Raw genomic sequence first — 15,294 nt, 5'->3', positions numbered from 1 at the left:
GTCTTCACAGCACCTGCTACTGTCACAGCTCCGTCCCCGCCACCCAACTGTCCCCACTGAAAACACATGACATATTGTCAAAGGCTCCCTGGGGCCGATTTCTCTTTCGCTGCACTCGCTGCACGCATGCTCCGGGGCCAGCCCACCCCCAGGATGCTCTCTGCCTCCCTAAGGTCAGGGCTGCAGTGAAGACACTCTGGAGTGAAAACGTTTTATCTTCATGACATAAGCGAGTGGTTTTGAAACAGGTTTACAAACCCTCGTGAGACGCACCCTTAGTGTTAGGTTTTGTTTTTTTACCATGTGACGATGCAACTATTTTCTTCCTCTCCTCCACAGTGGCTAGTCGCCTCCAGAGTGAGGGGTATCTCTTGTACAGAGAACCTCGGAACATACGGAGGTAGTTTCCCACCTATGAGTAAAGCAAGAAGGCTCATTATGAGGGTCACATCTCAAAGCGGAAGGGGAGGGTCCTGGTGCAGAGGTCTGCCAGATCAAGTGATGGAAAAACAGGCCTTGAGTTGGCCCCCAGGCGCCAGGCTTTCACAGACAGCGATAAAAACACATTCTGCTGACATCAAGGGTTCAAGAGCAGTGCACATCTGGCCCGCATCTGCCCCTCCAGGCAGGGCTAATAACATCCACATCCTGATTACACGACAAGACGCTCAGGAGGCAGGCCCCCAGGGCTGACCAAGAAGCCCCCAGAGCTCACCGAGAAGCTCCCGGGGATTTTGATTTTGGCACTGTGATTTCTGGCACTTTCTAGAAATATAAGGCCTCCTTGACTTTCTTTTTTCTTAAGAACAAGACTTTGATATTTTTACAATGTAATAAACACCAGAAAGGTCTTTTAATTTTAAACAGATGCAGAATAATTTCCCCCATGGCCCCTGTTGCTTTGTTTAGTAACAAAACTCAAACCAGGGATACCAAAGGAATTTTCCAGAGTTTAAAAAGCATTATCAGCAATCACCAGCTTGCTACATAAATCATTACTGGCCCAAACAACAGCTTCAGTTTGCTTGCACCAAATAAAGTATGACTTCCTTAATGAAAAGGAATCTAATCCTAAAGTCTTTATAAAGAAATCCCATTGTTTCACAGACTTTTTTAAAATGCCCACTTAAGTCGCATGGCAGGGACAGCCAGTGGACTGGGTGCCAGGTGCTGGCTCCATCTGTGACTGCGAATCACTTTCCTTTTCTGGGTCTCCTTACTCATCTGTCAAATGTTCAGCAACTCCGAACTTCACCCCATGCAGGACCACTTCTGTTATCTTCCCATTTACCTAGCCAGCATAGTATATTTATTAAATAAAAATATCTCTCCATTTCTCATGAATCCAAGATTTATACTGGCAACCAGAACTGCTGAACAGTGTGACAAAAGGTGGCCACAGCCAGTGACTCATGCTCCACACAACAGGTACAGACACCTGCACATTATTTGGCTTGAGTGTCATTACCATCCAAAAGCAAATGTATCGTTTCCGTTAGGTTTCCGCAAAGACACTGACAATATCGCCCCCACTACCTTGTAGGTCCCACAGGGCTCCAGGACTCCTAGGCCCTTCCCTAGAATCCTTTGGAACTTAGGAGACCAGGGCTTGCCTTCCTGGTTTTTCCCAGAACCAGCCTTGGCCCTCTCTGGACCCAAGTTTCCCAAATGTAGAATGAAGGGGTGGACCCGGGCATTTCTTCACGTTCTCTCACCTCTGTGACTCTGGCTTGGGGAATATAGCTGCCTGCAGATGGCAGAGAAGAGTGACACACATTCCCCATGACTGCAGACACCCTCCCAAGGCCACTGTGCAGATGTGGCATGGGGGCACTGAGTGTGTTGCTACTGCCGGCCCACCTCTCTGAATACGGTGCTTGTTTTCCAAGGGGAAGGGGCCTGGTGGCCACACACCCAATGCTGTCACAGGAGCTCCTGGATAACACAGACAGCACTCTGATCCTGAACCCTTCCCAGACCTCCAAATGTCTGACGTTTGTTAAGCCAGGCCTGAGAGAGCAAACCACCTCTCCCCTCTCTCCTCTGGGTCTCTACGGACTGGGGCTCAGGACAACTGTTCTCCTCAGGAGGGCTGAAAGAGAAGACTGTAGTTAGCTTTCTAGAAACTAAAATGTGTTATAGGGAAGATCTTAGAGACCATTCAATCTAAACATCTCATTATACACGTGAACAAATGACTCGGACGCAAAGCAGGCTGGAAGCAGGCCTCCCAATGTCCTTCCCATAAGGCCACAGGCTGCTTCTCCATTTGCTCCGCCTAATCAATGAACGCTTACTTTTTAAAAGTGCCTCCCACTGAGTCAAGGCCAATCTGGCTGCTCTTCCTGCCCACTAGATCAGGTAAAGGTTTCTTTAAACAAGCTGCCCAATATCACAAACTGACACTCCCATCCTGCATTTAGGCAGGTGCCCACCAGCCAGTGAGGACCATCTGAGCTATGGCGATGGACAGGCACTGGCTCCACTGCCCCAGCACAGGACCCAGCACAGCTCAGTGTGACCATCACAGGGCTTAATTCACTCACATTATGTTCGACTGTGAAGAAAGAACCAGGAACTGTAAAAACAGTAATGAGATGCTGGTGTCTGATACTGACAACTGCCACAGGGAGAGGCGCCCTGGCAGGCTGTACCTGCTGTAGCTCCCCAGGATCCACTCTTCTCCTTACGCGAGACACACACATCTGAATTGCACTGGCACATTTTTTTTTCTTAAAGAATATGCACTATCTGAGGGCTCCCCTTAGACCAGAAAGGGCTAGTTTGAGGCAATCTGGAAAAACTTAATATGCTGAGTACAAACTCCCAGTGAAGGACGAGTTGTACGGTGTTCCTAAAGTCAGTCGTCCAGCTGATTCAACCAAGTGCTGTGACTTCCAGTTAAAGTTTAAAGATCTTCAGGATCTTTCCCTCCTAGTAATTCTAAGTTCAAGATATCCAAAGTGGCAACTGCTCCGGAATTGCTGATAGAGCTGCCTCACGGCCTGGGGCCTTATCAAACCAAAAGCAAGCATCCTCCTCCCGACCTGTTTCCTCACCGCTAAAGAAAGGTCAGAACACCTTCCTCAAAATCCACCTCAAAGGCAATAACACGTGAGAGGAGCCCTCATTAAGCCTACGTTCCCAGCCCGCGATTTCAGGGTCCCAGAGGTAGCAATGGAGGAGGGGCGCGTGTGAGATTCCCAACATGCCCCCCAGAAGCGCCCAGGGCCTAACCCGAACTGTACCAACTCAGCGGGAACCACCGCCCCCGGGGAGCCCGGGTCCCGGCAGCGGGGCGTGTCCCCACCCCCGCGACATGGGTAAGCAAACCGCGAGCGCCGAGGGCGCGGGGCGGGGCCCGCCGACCACGCCCCCGCCAGGCCACGCCCCCAGCGTCCGCGTGCGCGCGCCCTCCCGCCGCGATGAATGGAGACGCGCGTTCCCGGCGCGCAGGCCCGCCCCGAGGCTCCCGCCGGCCTGGGGCCGGGAAGCGCGAGGAGGCGCCGCGGCTACCTCAGAGCCGATCATGTAGAACTCGCCGTCGTCCTCCAGCTGGAACTTGACGGGCTTCTGCCCGAAGGTCTTGCTCAGCGCCATCATCATCATTGCGGCGACGAGGCAGGGGGCCGAGGCCGGGCTGCGAGATCGAGAGGGCGCCCCGAGCCGAGGGGAGCGGACGCCGGGAGGCAAAGGACGCGCCGGGCCGGGGGCTCGCGCCGCCGCCGAGCTCCTCAGCTTCAGACACCGACGACGAACAGGCCGCCCTCAGTGCGCACGCGCGGGCGTTGACGCTGACGCGCGCGCCGCCGCAGCCCAAACAAAAGACCGGGGCGCGCGCTCGCGGGCCCCTTAAAGGAGCCAGGACCCGTGTCTCTTCTCAGGCCGCCTCCCAAGTGGAGGTACCGAGGAAAACTTCTCACGGACAGGAATAGTAACCGAGGCCCTGACTCAGGCGGAGGCTTTCGCAGTCTCACAGCTGGGACTGGCAGTCAGCCCAGTGGAAGAGGAATGAAATGAGGCCTGAAGGCCCCGGGAGGCCCGAGCCATCCTTGCCTCAGTTTCCCCACCCAGGAAGGCAGTGCAGCTGAGTAGATGAGAGGGCTCCTAGGAGCCGAACCGATACCGCAGTTCCGAGCTCACAGCTGTTCCTGCGGCTGTGGGGATGGGCGGGATGATGACACTGCGTGGGCTTGGCAGGATTCCAAGGCCCAGGTAGTATTTGGTCTGGCTGGTGCACCAGATGAGTGCTGGAGGGGAGGGAACTTCATTCCTGCCCTAACTGTGCTTTGTGCCTACAACCCAGCTGTGCGGTGACACTGGCCAGCCCTGCCCCAGGCGCTTAGAGCCTGGAGCGGTGACCCATGCTAACAAAGCATCAGAGCACCGTGATCCATGTATCCAGGTGAGCAGGGCAGCAGGTCAGAAACCGCCCCCTGCTGACAAGTTCATATGGTTCCAGTCTAATAGAATTGCAGCTGTGAGAGGTGCCACTGTGAAGAAGATACATGCTGGGCTGGGCGGCGCGCAAGGAGACACTCCAGAGTTAGGAAGGGTTGGCCGTGGCAACCATGAGTTTTGCTCTGTGTCCCAACAGCCGTGGGCAACAGTATTTCAGGATGGTGGCTGGGATGAGGTGTGATCGGATAAAATGACCACTTAGTGGAGGAGGATCTGAGGGGCAAGTGGGGAAGTGGGCAGCCAATTTCAAAGCCACTACAGGCATCCGGTGAGACGTGATGGAGGAATGGAGTGGGAGGAGCCCCAAGCATTGCGTCCAGCCCCAAGGACCAGAGGCTTGGGGGTGGGGTGGGCTGTGACCCTGGCTCCCAGGACAGAGTAGGTCCCAAGCCAGGCCTCCCACCTGCCTGGCCCATCCCTTTCCCCATCCTGGCCTCAATGTCACAGAGAGACCCCAGGCAAGCAGATAGAAAATGACCGTGTTTAATAACAGTCCTTAGTTTTTTAAAAAAAGACTTTGTACACACTATACACACATTTACATGGTTCTGGAGGGTCCCAGTGCTGGGATGAGGTTTGAGGTATGCTGGGGCCTCCAGGGCTTGGGGGCTCCGGCAGGAAGCACCCTCACTCCCCAGCTGGTTGTGGACCTTTTGGCCTGGAACCTGGGGAACAGATCTCCAGAATCACCAACCAGTGAGGGCTCCAGCTCCCCCAGCCCTGCTGAGGTCCTACCCTGAGGGACAGGGATGGAGATTAAGGGTGGCCGGGTTTGACCATGACCCACATGAGGTGGGGCGGAGCTGACCTGAACCACCCTCACCCTTAATTAACGCCAGAGCCTCCTTCCCAGTATGAGACAGTCGCTGGCAGATGACCACGACCCGCGTGGCCCCCCTGCAGTTGTCATGGTGGCAGCACCCCTCCTCAGCCCCCTGAGGAGACATGGGCTCTGTCCCGTGCCTGGGGCCCACGGGCACAAAGATGGCCACAGGTATCTAGCCGACGTCAGTGGCCTGGCAGGGGTCAGGGGCCCTGAGGTCATCCCAGCTGGTTAGCGGAAAGTGTTGGCAGCTTCTGTACAGCCGAAGAAGTCGGGGCCCACAAGGCGAGGGAAGCCCTCCAGGGCCTTCACCTTCACAGGGTCAAACTTCCAGTAGAGGCGGCCACGCAGGAAGTAGGCGTAGCCTGAGGAGAGAGGAGAGTCAGGCCTGGGCGACTGGACACTGGGCCCCGCACCTCCCCTCAGGCTGTGCCCAGGGACAGGCACAGGGGGAGAACCAGGTAGGCAGGCCGTGGCCACTGCTGAGTTCCTTGAAAAGTGCAGGCCCCAGGCCGGCCCTTCTAGAACCTCCCCCCTTCCCTCAGGGAGCCCTGTCTACCTGCCCCAGAGTCGTCTGAGCTACCACCCAGCCTGACAGATGCTGGCAGCCTCAGAGGCCCCACTCCTACCTCTCGGGAAAGCAAGTCCTGCTCTCCTCACCACCTCTCCTCCAAGTCACTCTACTCCTGCACCCACCAGCCACAGATGGGCCTCTTAAGTCAAGGTGGATGATAAGGGCAACCTGGAGCTTCAGAGCCTGAGGCCACCACAGGACAGCTCTCCCAGTGGGCTCTGATGTGGGAGAGCACAGAAACGAAGCAGGGATGGGGGACAGGAGAGAGCACTGGACTGTGAGACCCCAGTCTAGTCCTTTGAGATTACAGGAGGCCAGGAGGTTCAGTGGTTAGGAGCAGGGCCTGCCTAGGTTGGGGGCCTGGCTCCCCACCATCCACCTGGATGGCCCTGGTGAGGGACTCATTGCCTGAACCTCTGCTCCTGTGGAAACTGGATTTGTAAGAAGTGCTACATCTGAAAATTGCCTGAGACGTGTAAGGAGCTTGGCGCTGCGTCTGGGGTCCTCAGTGTGCGGCGGTTATCAGTTTACCAGCTATGGCCGAGGCCCTGGGCAAGTCCTTGCACCTCTCTGGCCCTCATGTCCTCATCTGCAGCATGGGGATATGGCACTGCCCTGGCGGGGCTCGGGGAGGGCACTGGACAAAGCACCTGGGGTGAGGAGCTGATGCCCAGCCACCACCAGAGGGAGATGCAGCTGCTGCACCACTGCCGCCAGCCAAGCCACCCTCCACACACCGTCAGCATCCTGGAAGGCGGCATCGATCTCAGACGGCACCCCTCGCCAGTCAGTGACCCGGCGGGGCACGGGACTGTCCACACGGCGCGTGCTGGGGTGGAAGCGCCAGTAGTCTCCGCCACAGAAGAAGTAGATCTTGTTCTTCTCGGGGCCCCAGACCAAAGCGGCGTGGACTGGGGCCCCCAGCAGGCCCAGCTCCGAGAGGGGTGCGGGACCCAGGACTGGCTTCTCGCCGTCATACACCCAGTACTGAGCACCTGCCAGAGGGGGGAGGCTGCAACAGAGCTGCCCAACTGCCATGGCCAGCCACCACAGGCCTGCCCAGCCGCCACCACCGCCACAGACTCTCCCAGCCTCCGTTCCCTGTCTGTAAAACAGAGGCCAGGAACGCCTGCTCAGCACCCCCAGACAGAAGCTGGAGCCAGCAGGACAGGCGCAGGCGCTGAGAGGTGCCCCGTGGAAAAGGGTAGTCTAAGCAGCAGAGAGGCCACCTGGCCTCCCGCTCCTTCCCCTGGCATGTGGCTGCCCATGACAAGTGCTTGCTGAGCACCCCAGCGGGGCCTTTGTTTATGAAGTCCCTGCCACCTCAAATGCTCCAGGCTCTCGTCTGACAGCTGAAAGTTAACAGAACAGGCTCTAGGCCACATCCTAGTTCTGCCTTTTCCAAGCTGTGCCCTCAGGTGAGTCACTTCCCTGCCTGAGCCCCAGACCTCCATCTCTGACCAGGAGTCATAATCATTCCTGCTCCACTGGGTGGCTCACGGGCTGACTGCGCCAATCCTCAGGCCCCTGTGCAATACCGTCTAGCCTGCTCCCAACTCAAGAACCACCGCCTCCGGGAGCCTCCCAGCTGTGCCCAGAGCAGTGAGCCATGCTCTCCCTTGGCCCCAAGGCTTCAGGGCACCCTCCGTCTGCCCATCATGTCTGTCTGTCCCTCCCCTTGGCCATAACATTCCTGGCTCCCAGAAGTCTCCTGGGTGTGACACCCAGCCCCCACTCACCTTGGAAGAACCAGATGTGGCCCTGAGCATCCTCGAAGGCTGCGTCCACAGGGCTGGGCAGTCCCTGCCAGTGGCGAGAGGCCAGTGCAGGGTAGCCAGGCTGCAGCCGGCCCCCACGCAGCCGCCACACGAAGCCTGCCTTGAAGAAGAAGAGCTCGCCACGGATGGTGGAGACCGCGTCAAAGGAGACCTCGCAGGCATCTGGTGGGGCTTCCGGCTGGGGTGGGAGAGAAGGGCCAGGAAAGAGCCCACGTTGGAGCCACAGAGGCTAGTGGAGCAGTGGAGCTGGGTGCAGGGCCTCACCTCCGGTCTTCCCACCCTCCTGCGCCTCACCTCCAGCGGTGCAATCTCGTTGGTGTCCACCCCAGCCTGCGGGCCCAGGGCCGGGGGCCTGGAGGTGGGGGCTGGCCGAGGCCGGCCATATAGGTGCTGGATGCCCCTGCGGTCATCTGGGCTGAGGCTCAGCGGGTAGCGGAAGGTGTAGAAAGGGGACATAAGGGCCTTAGCAGCCGTCGTGTGCTGCAGCCCAAGCACGTGGCCAAATTCGTGGGCTGCCACCTGAAGGAGGTCTGTTCCTGGAAAGGGGAAATAGCCCAGCAATCCCCAAACCTCCTGCAGCAAGACCCCGGGCTCCAGACCCCAGCTCAGGGACCTGGCAAGTCCCCATTCTCTATGCTCTTCAGTTGTCCTATCTGGAAAATGGGTCCCCAGCTCATACCCTGGTTGTCCCCGATAGTCCAGGTCTCGTCATAGTCAAAGTGGACATCCCCTTCTCGGTGGGTCTTGGGGAAGAAGGCATGGGCCAGGATGCCCCCAGGTCCATCAAATGGCAGATTGTCCCCATGCCAGTACCTGGGGTGGGTGGGGCAGAGTCAGCAGCTGCTGACAGGTGGGGCTTATTCCCAAAGGGTCCCAGGCAACCAGTTCACCTGGTGAAGTCGATCGTGATGTCAGCATGGCCCTCGTGCACTTCAGTGAAGGTGAGTGGCGTCACCTCGCTCCACACCTGTAGGGCCTCTGCCACCGTCTGCCGCACCTGCTCCCGCACCAGCTGCCATGGGAACCGGAGGATCCTGGGGGAGGAGGAAGGGCCTGGGCCTCGCTCAGGACAAGGTCCGCCCCTGAAGGCCAGGAGTGGCCCCTGGATGCTCAGTGGGAGTGCATGCACACCAGACATGGGCCAGGTGTGCTCTGGGCCTCAGGTAGGGTGCATGGGCCCTCTGCCACATGGGCACATCTTTGGGTGGTTTGTGTGTCCTTAGGTACACACAGGTGTCTGCATTTGGCGGAAAGGACACAGGACCAAGAGCCCCAAGACCCGCCTTCTAGACCTGACTGTACCACTCACTGTGGGGAGACCTTAACCCCTTGACCTGCCCCCTCTGGGTTCCCAGTTCCCCACCCAGGACATTTCTGAGACCCCAGCAGTCTCAGTTTTAATGCCCTGTCTTCACGTGCCTCCTCTCCCAGGCCGAGAGCCTGCCTGCAGGATGTGTAAGCCCCAGCGTCTGCATCCCTCCCAGGGCCTCTCATCACGGCTTCCCCCTGCACAGAGCCCGAGCTGTCCCAGTAGATCTGGACAGTGATGTGCCTAGTGCCCTAGCACCCTGAGAGGACGGGCCGTGTCTGCCTCATTCGCCATGGAACCCACAGCCTGACCCTCAGGTCCCCATAGAGGCTGCCTAGGTGGCTGAAGGCCATGCCCAGCACGTCTATGGGGCACAAGACGTGTGCGAAGACTCCACGTGCTGGCAGAGGCACCGCCCCCTGCCGTGGGAGGGCACAGGTATGGGGGTATCAGCTGTGTGTGCATCTAAGTTGAGGTTCTGAGGTGTTGGTCCCTGGAAGGCTTGGGGGTCTGCAGACACACAGCTGTGTTAACCATGGAGATCTTTCCAATGTGAGTCTCAGGCGGCAGGGCTGAGGGCGGCCAGCGCACTGCGGACACCGGAGCGATGGAGAGCCGCTCGGGGCGCTCGCCCTACCTGTAGGTGAGCTCTGTCTTCTCCCAGCGCCCTCCCGACAGCACGAAGCGCTTTTGTCGGTTGCGGGCACTTGGCCCGTCAGGCGGGTCAGGCACACCACAGCGGGGAGGGCTGGGGCCGCCAGCCGGCCGGGTCACCTCCTGGGCAGCAGGGCCAGGCGCCAGGCTGCTGGGAGGAGCTTCATGCCAGGGCTGCAGCCCCCTCCTCAGTGGGTGGCGGCGGTGGGCGTCCTGGGCAGGAGAGAAGATGCGAGGCCTGGGGCGTAGGCTATCAACACACCCATGCTCAGCCCCAGCCCACTGGCTCGCTGGGTAAGTGAAGGGCGTTCCCACCTCCCAGGCAGGGCCCTTGGGCACGGCTGACTGATTCCTGATGACTGGTTCCCAGGCCTCCTGCTGCCTCCCGCCCCCTCCCCGAGGGCCTCGGGCTCTCCTCTCCACACACACCCAGGAATGGATCCCACAATGCTGCTGAGGAAAAGCCAGGCAAGCTCCTCCTGCTCCCCCCACACACCCCCAGCAAACACCTTTCCACCTCCCTTTCTTCCCAGTCCCTGCCCCAGACCCCTCTAGTTACAGGAGCTGGCTCCTGCCCGCGACACCCACCACCACCACCACTTCCTAGCATGGAGGGGCGGCAACCCTGCAGCCCTGCCTGGACTTGCTCACCTGACAAATGGGGATGACACCTCCCACAGTGCTGATCCGAGGGCAAGCAGGGTGACGGTGTAAAGCCCTGAGCACAGCCGTGCCCCCAATAAGGACCTGGAACTCAGGACTCATTTCTGGGGGGCAGTTTCGCTCGTACCCCACCAGAGCTGGGTGCACGGCAGGGCTAGATGAGGTCTGCCCGCCCCCTCCATGTGTGGGTGTGTGTGGGTGGGGGTAGTAGACAGTTACCAGACGCCCAGCCCCACCCTGCAGGAGTCCCAGGACACAAGCAGTGACTCTGACTTAGATCCCCAATCTCTGCAAGTCCCAGGGTGGAGGTCTCAGTGCTCATGCATGAAAAAAGCAGAAGCTCAGAGAAGTTGGGAGACCCGTGAGGTCGCCCAGCAAGGGAATGGTGAGGCCAGGTGAGGACTCTGGCACCCCAGGCCGGAGGCGAAGGCCTGGCTTGGGATACCGCGCAAAGCAGGAGAGGCACGGAGCGGTGCTGTTGCCGAGAGACTCAGCGCCTGTCTGGTCTGGGCCTGTCTGGCCTGGGTGGCTGTGGCCTCCCCACAGCCATATTTGGGGCAGGAGCTGGGCCACCCAGGCCCCACCCTCGGCCTCTGGCGGCTCTCCCAGGCCCCAGGCGCCCCAGGGTTCTGATCAGTGTCCCAGCCCCCCAAGCTCCTGATTCCAGAGCCACCAAGAACTCAACCCTCCAGAGCCCCCCACTAGGAAGGGGTCTTCCGAACACGTGGAGCTCCTGAACCCCTGGGGGCTGTGGAGCTACCTGGGGTGTAAGGCCTTAGCAGTTTTCCCCCAGTCTCAGAGCCTGCTCACTGAACAGCTGGTTAGCTGGCAGAGGCCAGCCGCACTGGGTTGTGGGTTCGAGCGGATCCTGGCCTCACTGCTGATAAGTGTGGCGAAGCCATCAGCTCCACAGACAGGCTCTTAGTCCCGGGATGGGACCTCTCACCAACTCCACCTTCATCCCGCCCACTTCTCAGAAGACGAAACAGAGCCTGGAGAAGTTAAGGAACTTGCCCAGGGAACACCTCGCAGGTGGCAGGCTGTCGTGCTCACAGCCCACCCCCTACCTGAAACCTCTGAGGAGGGACCCTGGCGGGCCTCGCCTTGGTGACAGCAGAGAAGGAACGGGAAATTACTGAGCACCTCCTACTTCCCAGGCACTTTGCAGGTGGGCTCATGGAACCCCCACCCCACCCCCACAAAGTGGGGCCCTCACATATGCAGGGTCTCACACTGAGGAGGTGACCCCAGGTCTGTGTGATGAGCCACCAGGGCCTTCCCCAGCCCCTCCCGACACTGCTCTCTAATCTCCGGGATAAAAGGATTCCTTCCTCAACCCTGGCAAGGGTTCAAGGACCCTCCCTGGGAAGGACAGGGCTGTGTTGTCTCCTGGGAGCCCCAAACAGCCCTGGGTCCAGCCTACCAGCTCTGTTTATGCCCATGGGCAGAAATCTCTCCTTCCCCTGCCCCCCAGTGAGGCCTGGAGCGGCCAGCCATGGAGGGAGGGTGAGTAATGGACTCACACACCACCCCTTCCTCCCCTGCCCCCACAGGGCACCAAGTCCACACCCAGAGTCCTGGGTCATGGGACACTCAGTGCAGCAGAAAGAGCCTGGGCTGACATTCAGAGGCCTGGTTCTATGCCACGGAGACCCTGGATCGAGTGACCCTGGGCAAGTCACTGCCCTCTCTTAGCCTCAACTTTCCCATCTGTCAAATGGGGATGGCGCCATGGCAAAGGGCTAAATGACCTCCTTCAAAACAGGAGTCACAGCTAGAGGGAGCTTTCAGGTCCAGAGAAGACGAACGGCTTATGCAGGGTCTCCTCGCAGGCCAGCGGCCTCCTGCTCCCCACCCATGTCACGTCCAGTGGTCTTGGAGAAACAGTTAGCAGGAGGCGCTACAACTGAGGCCTCCAGCCAGTGGGATCTTTTTTCTGGGTGCCCATCATTTATGGCTCTTAGCCTCAGTTTCCCCATTACCAGGATGGAACACATGCTTTCTGCCCTACTGACCTCCCACACTTCATCTTCCCGAGTCCTTTCTGGCCTGGAGCCAGATGCCATAGCTGCAGGCCTGGCACGGAGCAGCTGGCTGATTCCTAAGATGGGTGCGCTGGTCCTCTCATGGCTGCTGGGATTCAGTGAGGTGGGGTGGTGCTCATGACCTCACCTACAGCCCTCCAGGGTCAGGGAGCAGGCATTTCCCAGAGGAAGAAACAGAGCCCAGAGAGGTCAAGGACTTTGCCCAGGGTCACACAGCAAGTCAGGCAAGAGCTGGGCATAGACCTCCTCTTGACCCACAGCTCTCCCCCCACTTTAGCTCTCGGCCTATCTCCAAAACCCACATTCCTGAGAAGTGTTTCTTCCAGAGCATTCCCTCCTCCTCCTTGGCCAGTAGCCTCCCTTGACCTGCCCTGAGGTGGGCAGGCACCAAACCACAGCCTCAAACATACTCGAGGAATTTCTTGGCCGACTCAGCCTCCCAGCTGAGCCAGAGGCTCGCAGTCAGCCCCTGGACCACCTTCCAATCAAGAAAATGGGAGGCACCCAGTAGAGGGGAGATAAAGGAGGACCCCAGACTAGAGGACCACTGGGTAAAGGCCAGGCTAGTTGTGTCCCTCTCTGGACTTCAGTTTGCTGTTGGTCCAACAGGGATAACTGACCATAGCGAGGTGACATAGCAGAGGTGACTCTGATGGGAGGGCACTTGGTTAGGCTGTGAGGAAGACAGGGGAGCATTACCATGCCGTTCTATGCAGCATCAAGCCCCTCTGAGGCTCAGAGAGGTCAAGCAAGCTGCCCAAGTCACACAGCCAGTTGCTAGGCAGGTCCATCTTCCCCTTCCCTCCCCTCCCCCGGTGGCTCCAGGAGGGAAGACAGTATCTGTCCCACTGGGCTTGGGGTTTCATCAACCATGAAAGCTGCAAACGGGGATGGATAAATATTTACAGAGCATTCCTGGCCCTGACGGAGGCAGCCTGGGGATAAACATGGCGGAGGCGACCCTAAATGCTCCCTGCATAACTGCAGAGTGACAGACAACAGCCTGGCTCAGATCTGGCCCCAGCTGACCCTGTACAAGTGTCAAAGGGGCAGCTCCAGGTGGCGGAATGTCTCCCCGGTGCCTGCTGAGCCCTGTCCTCACACCCTCGCACTCAGTCCTCAGCCCAGCCCTGGGTGCCGTTCTCTCCCGCCCACCTGACACAACGAGAGGGTGAGGGTCTGAGGCACAAGAGGGCTCACCAAGGGGCACACAGGGAAGACGTAGGTCCCTCCAACCCCCGCCCCTGTGGGTTCCAGAGCTACCCAGGGGGATTCCTGACTCTGCCCCAAGGTCTAGGGGACCAGGAGGGGCTGGGCAAGAGGCAGGGCCTGCGGGGAGGTGCCCACCCCCCCACCCTACTCCCCCATCCTGTTCCCATAGCAAGCGCAGGGCAAGACGGGCCAGGGCACAGCTGGCACGGGTGGACAGAAGGGCCCAGCCTGGTTAGACCTCCCTCCTTGCGGACCACTCCCCCGACTCCTGCCTCTACCCCCCTCACACGCCCATCCCTGCCTGAGCTGGCTGCTCGCCTCAGCGGCCCAGCGGGGTGGGTCCGAGGGGTCCAGGCGCCCAGGAGCCTGTGGGCGTGCAGTTGCCCGGGCTCTGCCTGGTGCCCTGTAACTTGTTCCTCAAAGCCCCAGCTCAGGGGAGGGTGCAGCCTTGCGGGCACATGCAGGCTGTCACACACACCCGGTGACATCCCTCCTCTCTTCACTCTGCTGCTCTCTCACACCGACTCTCTTCTCTCCAGATCACACAGTCTTCCCCTCCCCTTTCTCTCCCCGCCCCCTTGCTCTCAGAGGGTCTCACTAGCGCTCTCCGCCCCCTCCTTTCTCACCCTGGCCTCACTCTCACACACGCATTGGAGCTACACTCCGCCGCGCAAGCATGTCCTGGCTCCAAGCCTCCCAAACTTGCCGCTCACAGGTGCCCGGGGGGGGGGGGGGGGCGCCTCTTCCAGGCTCAGATCCCATGTCCCCCAGCACCCTGCCCTCCCCAGCTCCTCCTTAATCCTCCAGCCCACTGCACCCCTGGAGGTGAGCTCACTGAGGCCACACACCTGGAGGCTGACACCAGCCTGAGACCTGCTGTGCTTTGTCCCTGCAATGAAGAGACGGCCCTGTAACCACTCCCGCTGGGACCTCCCCCAGCACACACCCGGTTAGCCTTGTCTGGGGCGCCGAGGAGCACGTCCCCAAGCTGGGAGGGGGCGTGCGTCTAGCGCAGAGTCCCGCCTCACCAGCCTGAGCGCCCCGGCGCAGGCTGCCCTTGCACACCTCCAAAGACGGGAAGCTCACTATCTATCCCGCCCGCAGGGACCCAGAAAGCGTTTCGGGTAACGGGCCGCGCCAGGGCACCCCGGGCACCCCCGTGGGTCCAGCTTGGCCACTGGGCCCAGCCCGCGTGCCCGGCGCCCCCCCGGAGGAGCAGCGGGCCGGCGACGGGCACTCACCGGTAGCCGCGGGGCCCGGGCCAGCAGCAGCGGCGGGGGCAGCAGCAGCAGCAGCAGCAGCAGGAGCAGGAGAGCGCGCGGGGCCGCGCAGCAGAGCCCGGCGGGCCGAGCCATCCGCCCCGGGGCTGCTGGGCCTGCTGGGCCGCGCCGGCCGCCGCCCCTTATAGCCTCCGCCCCGCCCGGCCCGGCCCCGCCCCCGCGCCTTTTGTTCTACACTCTCCCCGCGGCGGCGGCTGCGGCGGCCGCCGGGGTGGGGGAGGTGGACGGGGAGGGGCTGGCCCGGCGGCGGCTGGGGCCCGGGTCCCAGTCCTTCCCTTGGTGGGGCCGAGCCTGTCACCTCGGGGGCCTGCTGCTGGGTGGCCCTGGCCAGCTCGTGCTACTCTGGGCCTCAGTTTCTCCACCGTGCGGTGGAGAGTCTGAGAGGAGTTGGGTTTCACTCCTCTCGGTCCCTACCCCCACCCTTGGAAGGAGCATCCTGGGCTCGGCTCCCTGGTGGCCTGACCTCTGATATCCTGCTAGCCTATAACAGGTGGT

The 15,294-nt window shown here is 60.1% G+C and overlaps 2 protein-coding genes across 6 annotated transcripts in view; both read right to left on the bottom strand.

Annotated features, from left to right (window-relative positions):
- Positions 1-3,813, bottom strand: part of SMARCB1 (SWI/SNF related BAF chromatin remodeling complex subunit B1) — a 32,905-nt gene extending 29,092 nt beyond the window's left edge. Inside the window, exons 1-2 of one of the 2 annotated variants that reach the window (XM_014850555.3) lie at positions 3,517-3,813; positions 274-412 (exon numbers count right to left, since the gene is read on the bottom strand). In XM_014850555.3, coding sequence (XP_014706041.1) covers positions 274-412; positions 3,517-3,609 — 232 coding nt within the window. In that variant the 5' untranslated portion in view covers positions 3,610-3,813. The remainder of the gene's footprint in view (positions 1-273; positions 413-3,516) is intronic. The other variant, XM_014850556.3, reaches the window with a different exon arrangement.
- A 1,115-nt stretch (positions 3,814-4,928) lies between these two features.
- On the bottom strand, positions 4,929-14,945 carry MMP11 (matrix metallopeptidase 11). Of its 4 annotated transcripts, none has more exons than XR_011505489.1 (8): positions 14,761-14,936; positions 9,583-9,812; positions 8,527-8,670; positions 8,316-8,449; positions 7,931-8,172; positions 7,598-7,814; positions 5,914-6,853; positions 4,929-5,649 (listed from the first exon to the last, which is right to left on the bottom strand). XR_011505489.1 is itself a non-coding variant. In XM_044775418.2 (8 exons), the coding sequence occupies exons 1-8, from the start codon at positions 14,872-14,874 to the stop codon at positions 5,599-5,601; spliced, it is 1,500 nt and encodes a 499-aa protein (XP_044631353.1). In that variant the 5' UTR covers positions 14,875-14,945; the 3' UTR covers positions 4,929-5,598. The 4 variants fall into 4 exon arrangements, 3 of the variants coding, with proteins under 3 accessions (XP_044631353.1, XP_014706295.2, XP_070372602.1); XM_044775418.2 differs by having other exon boundaries at positions 6,596-6,963; positions 14,761-14,945; XM_014850809.3 differs by having other exon boundaries at positions 6,596-6,853.
- Between the last annotated feature and the right edge of the window lie 349 nt (positions 14,946-15,294).

The sequence above is a fragment of the Equus asinus genome, chromosome 8 (assembly GCF_041296235.1).
Source record: "Equus asinus isolate D_3611 breed Donkey chromosome 8, EquAss-T2T_v2, whole genome shotgun sequence".
In the NCBI taxonomy this organism is placed as follows: domain Eukaryota; kingdom Metazoa; phylum Chordata; class Mammalia; order Perissodactyla; family Equidae; genus Equus; species Equus asinus.
This window is presented reverse-complemented; position numbering and strand designations above follow the sequence as displayed.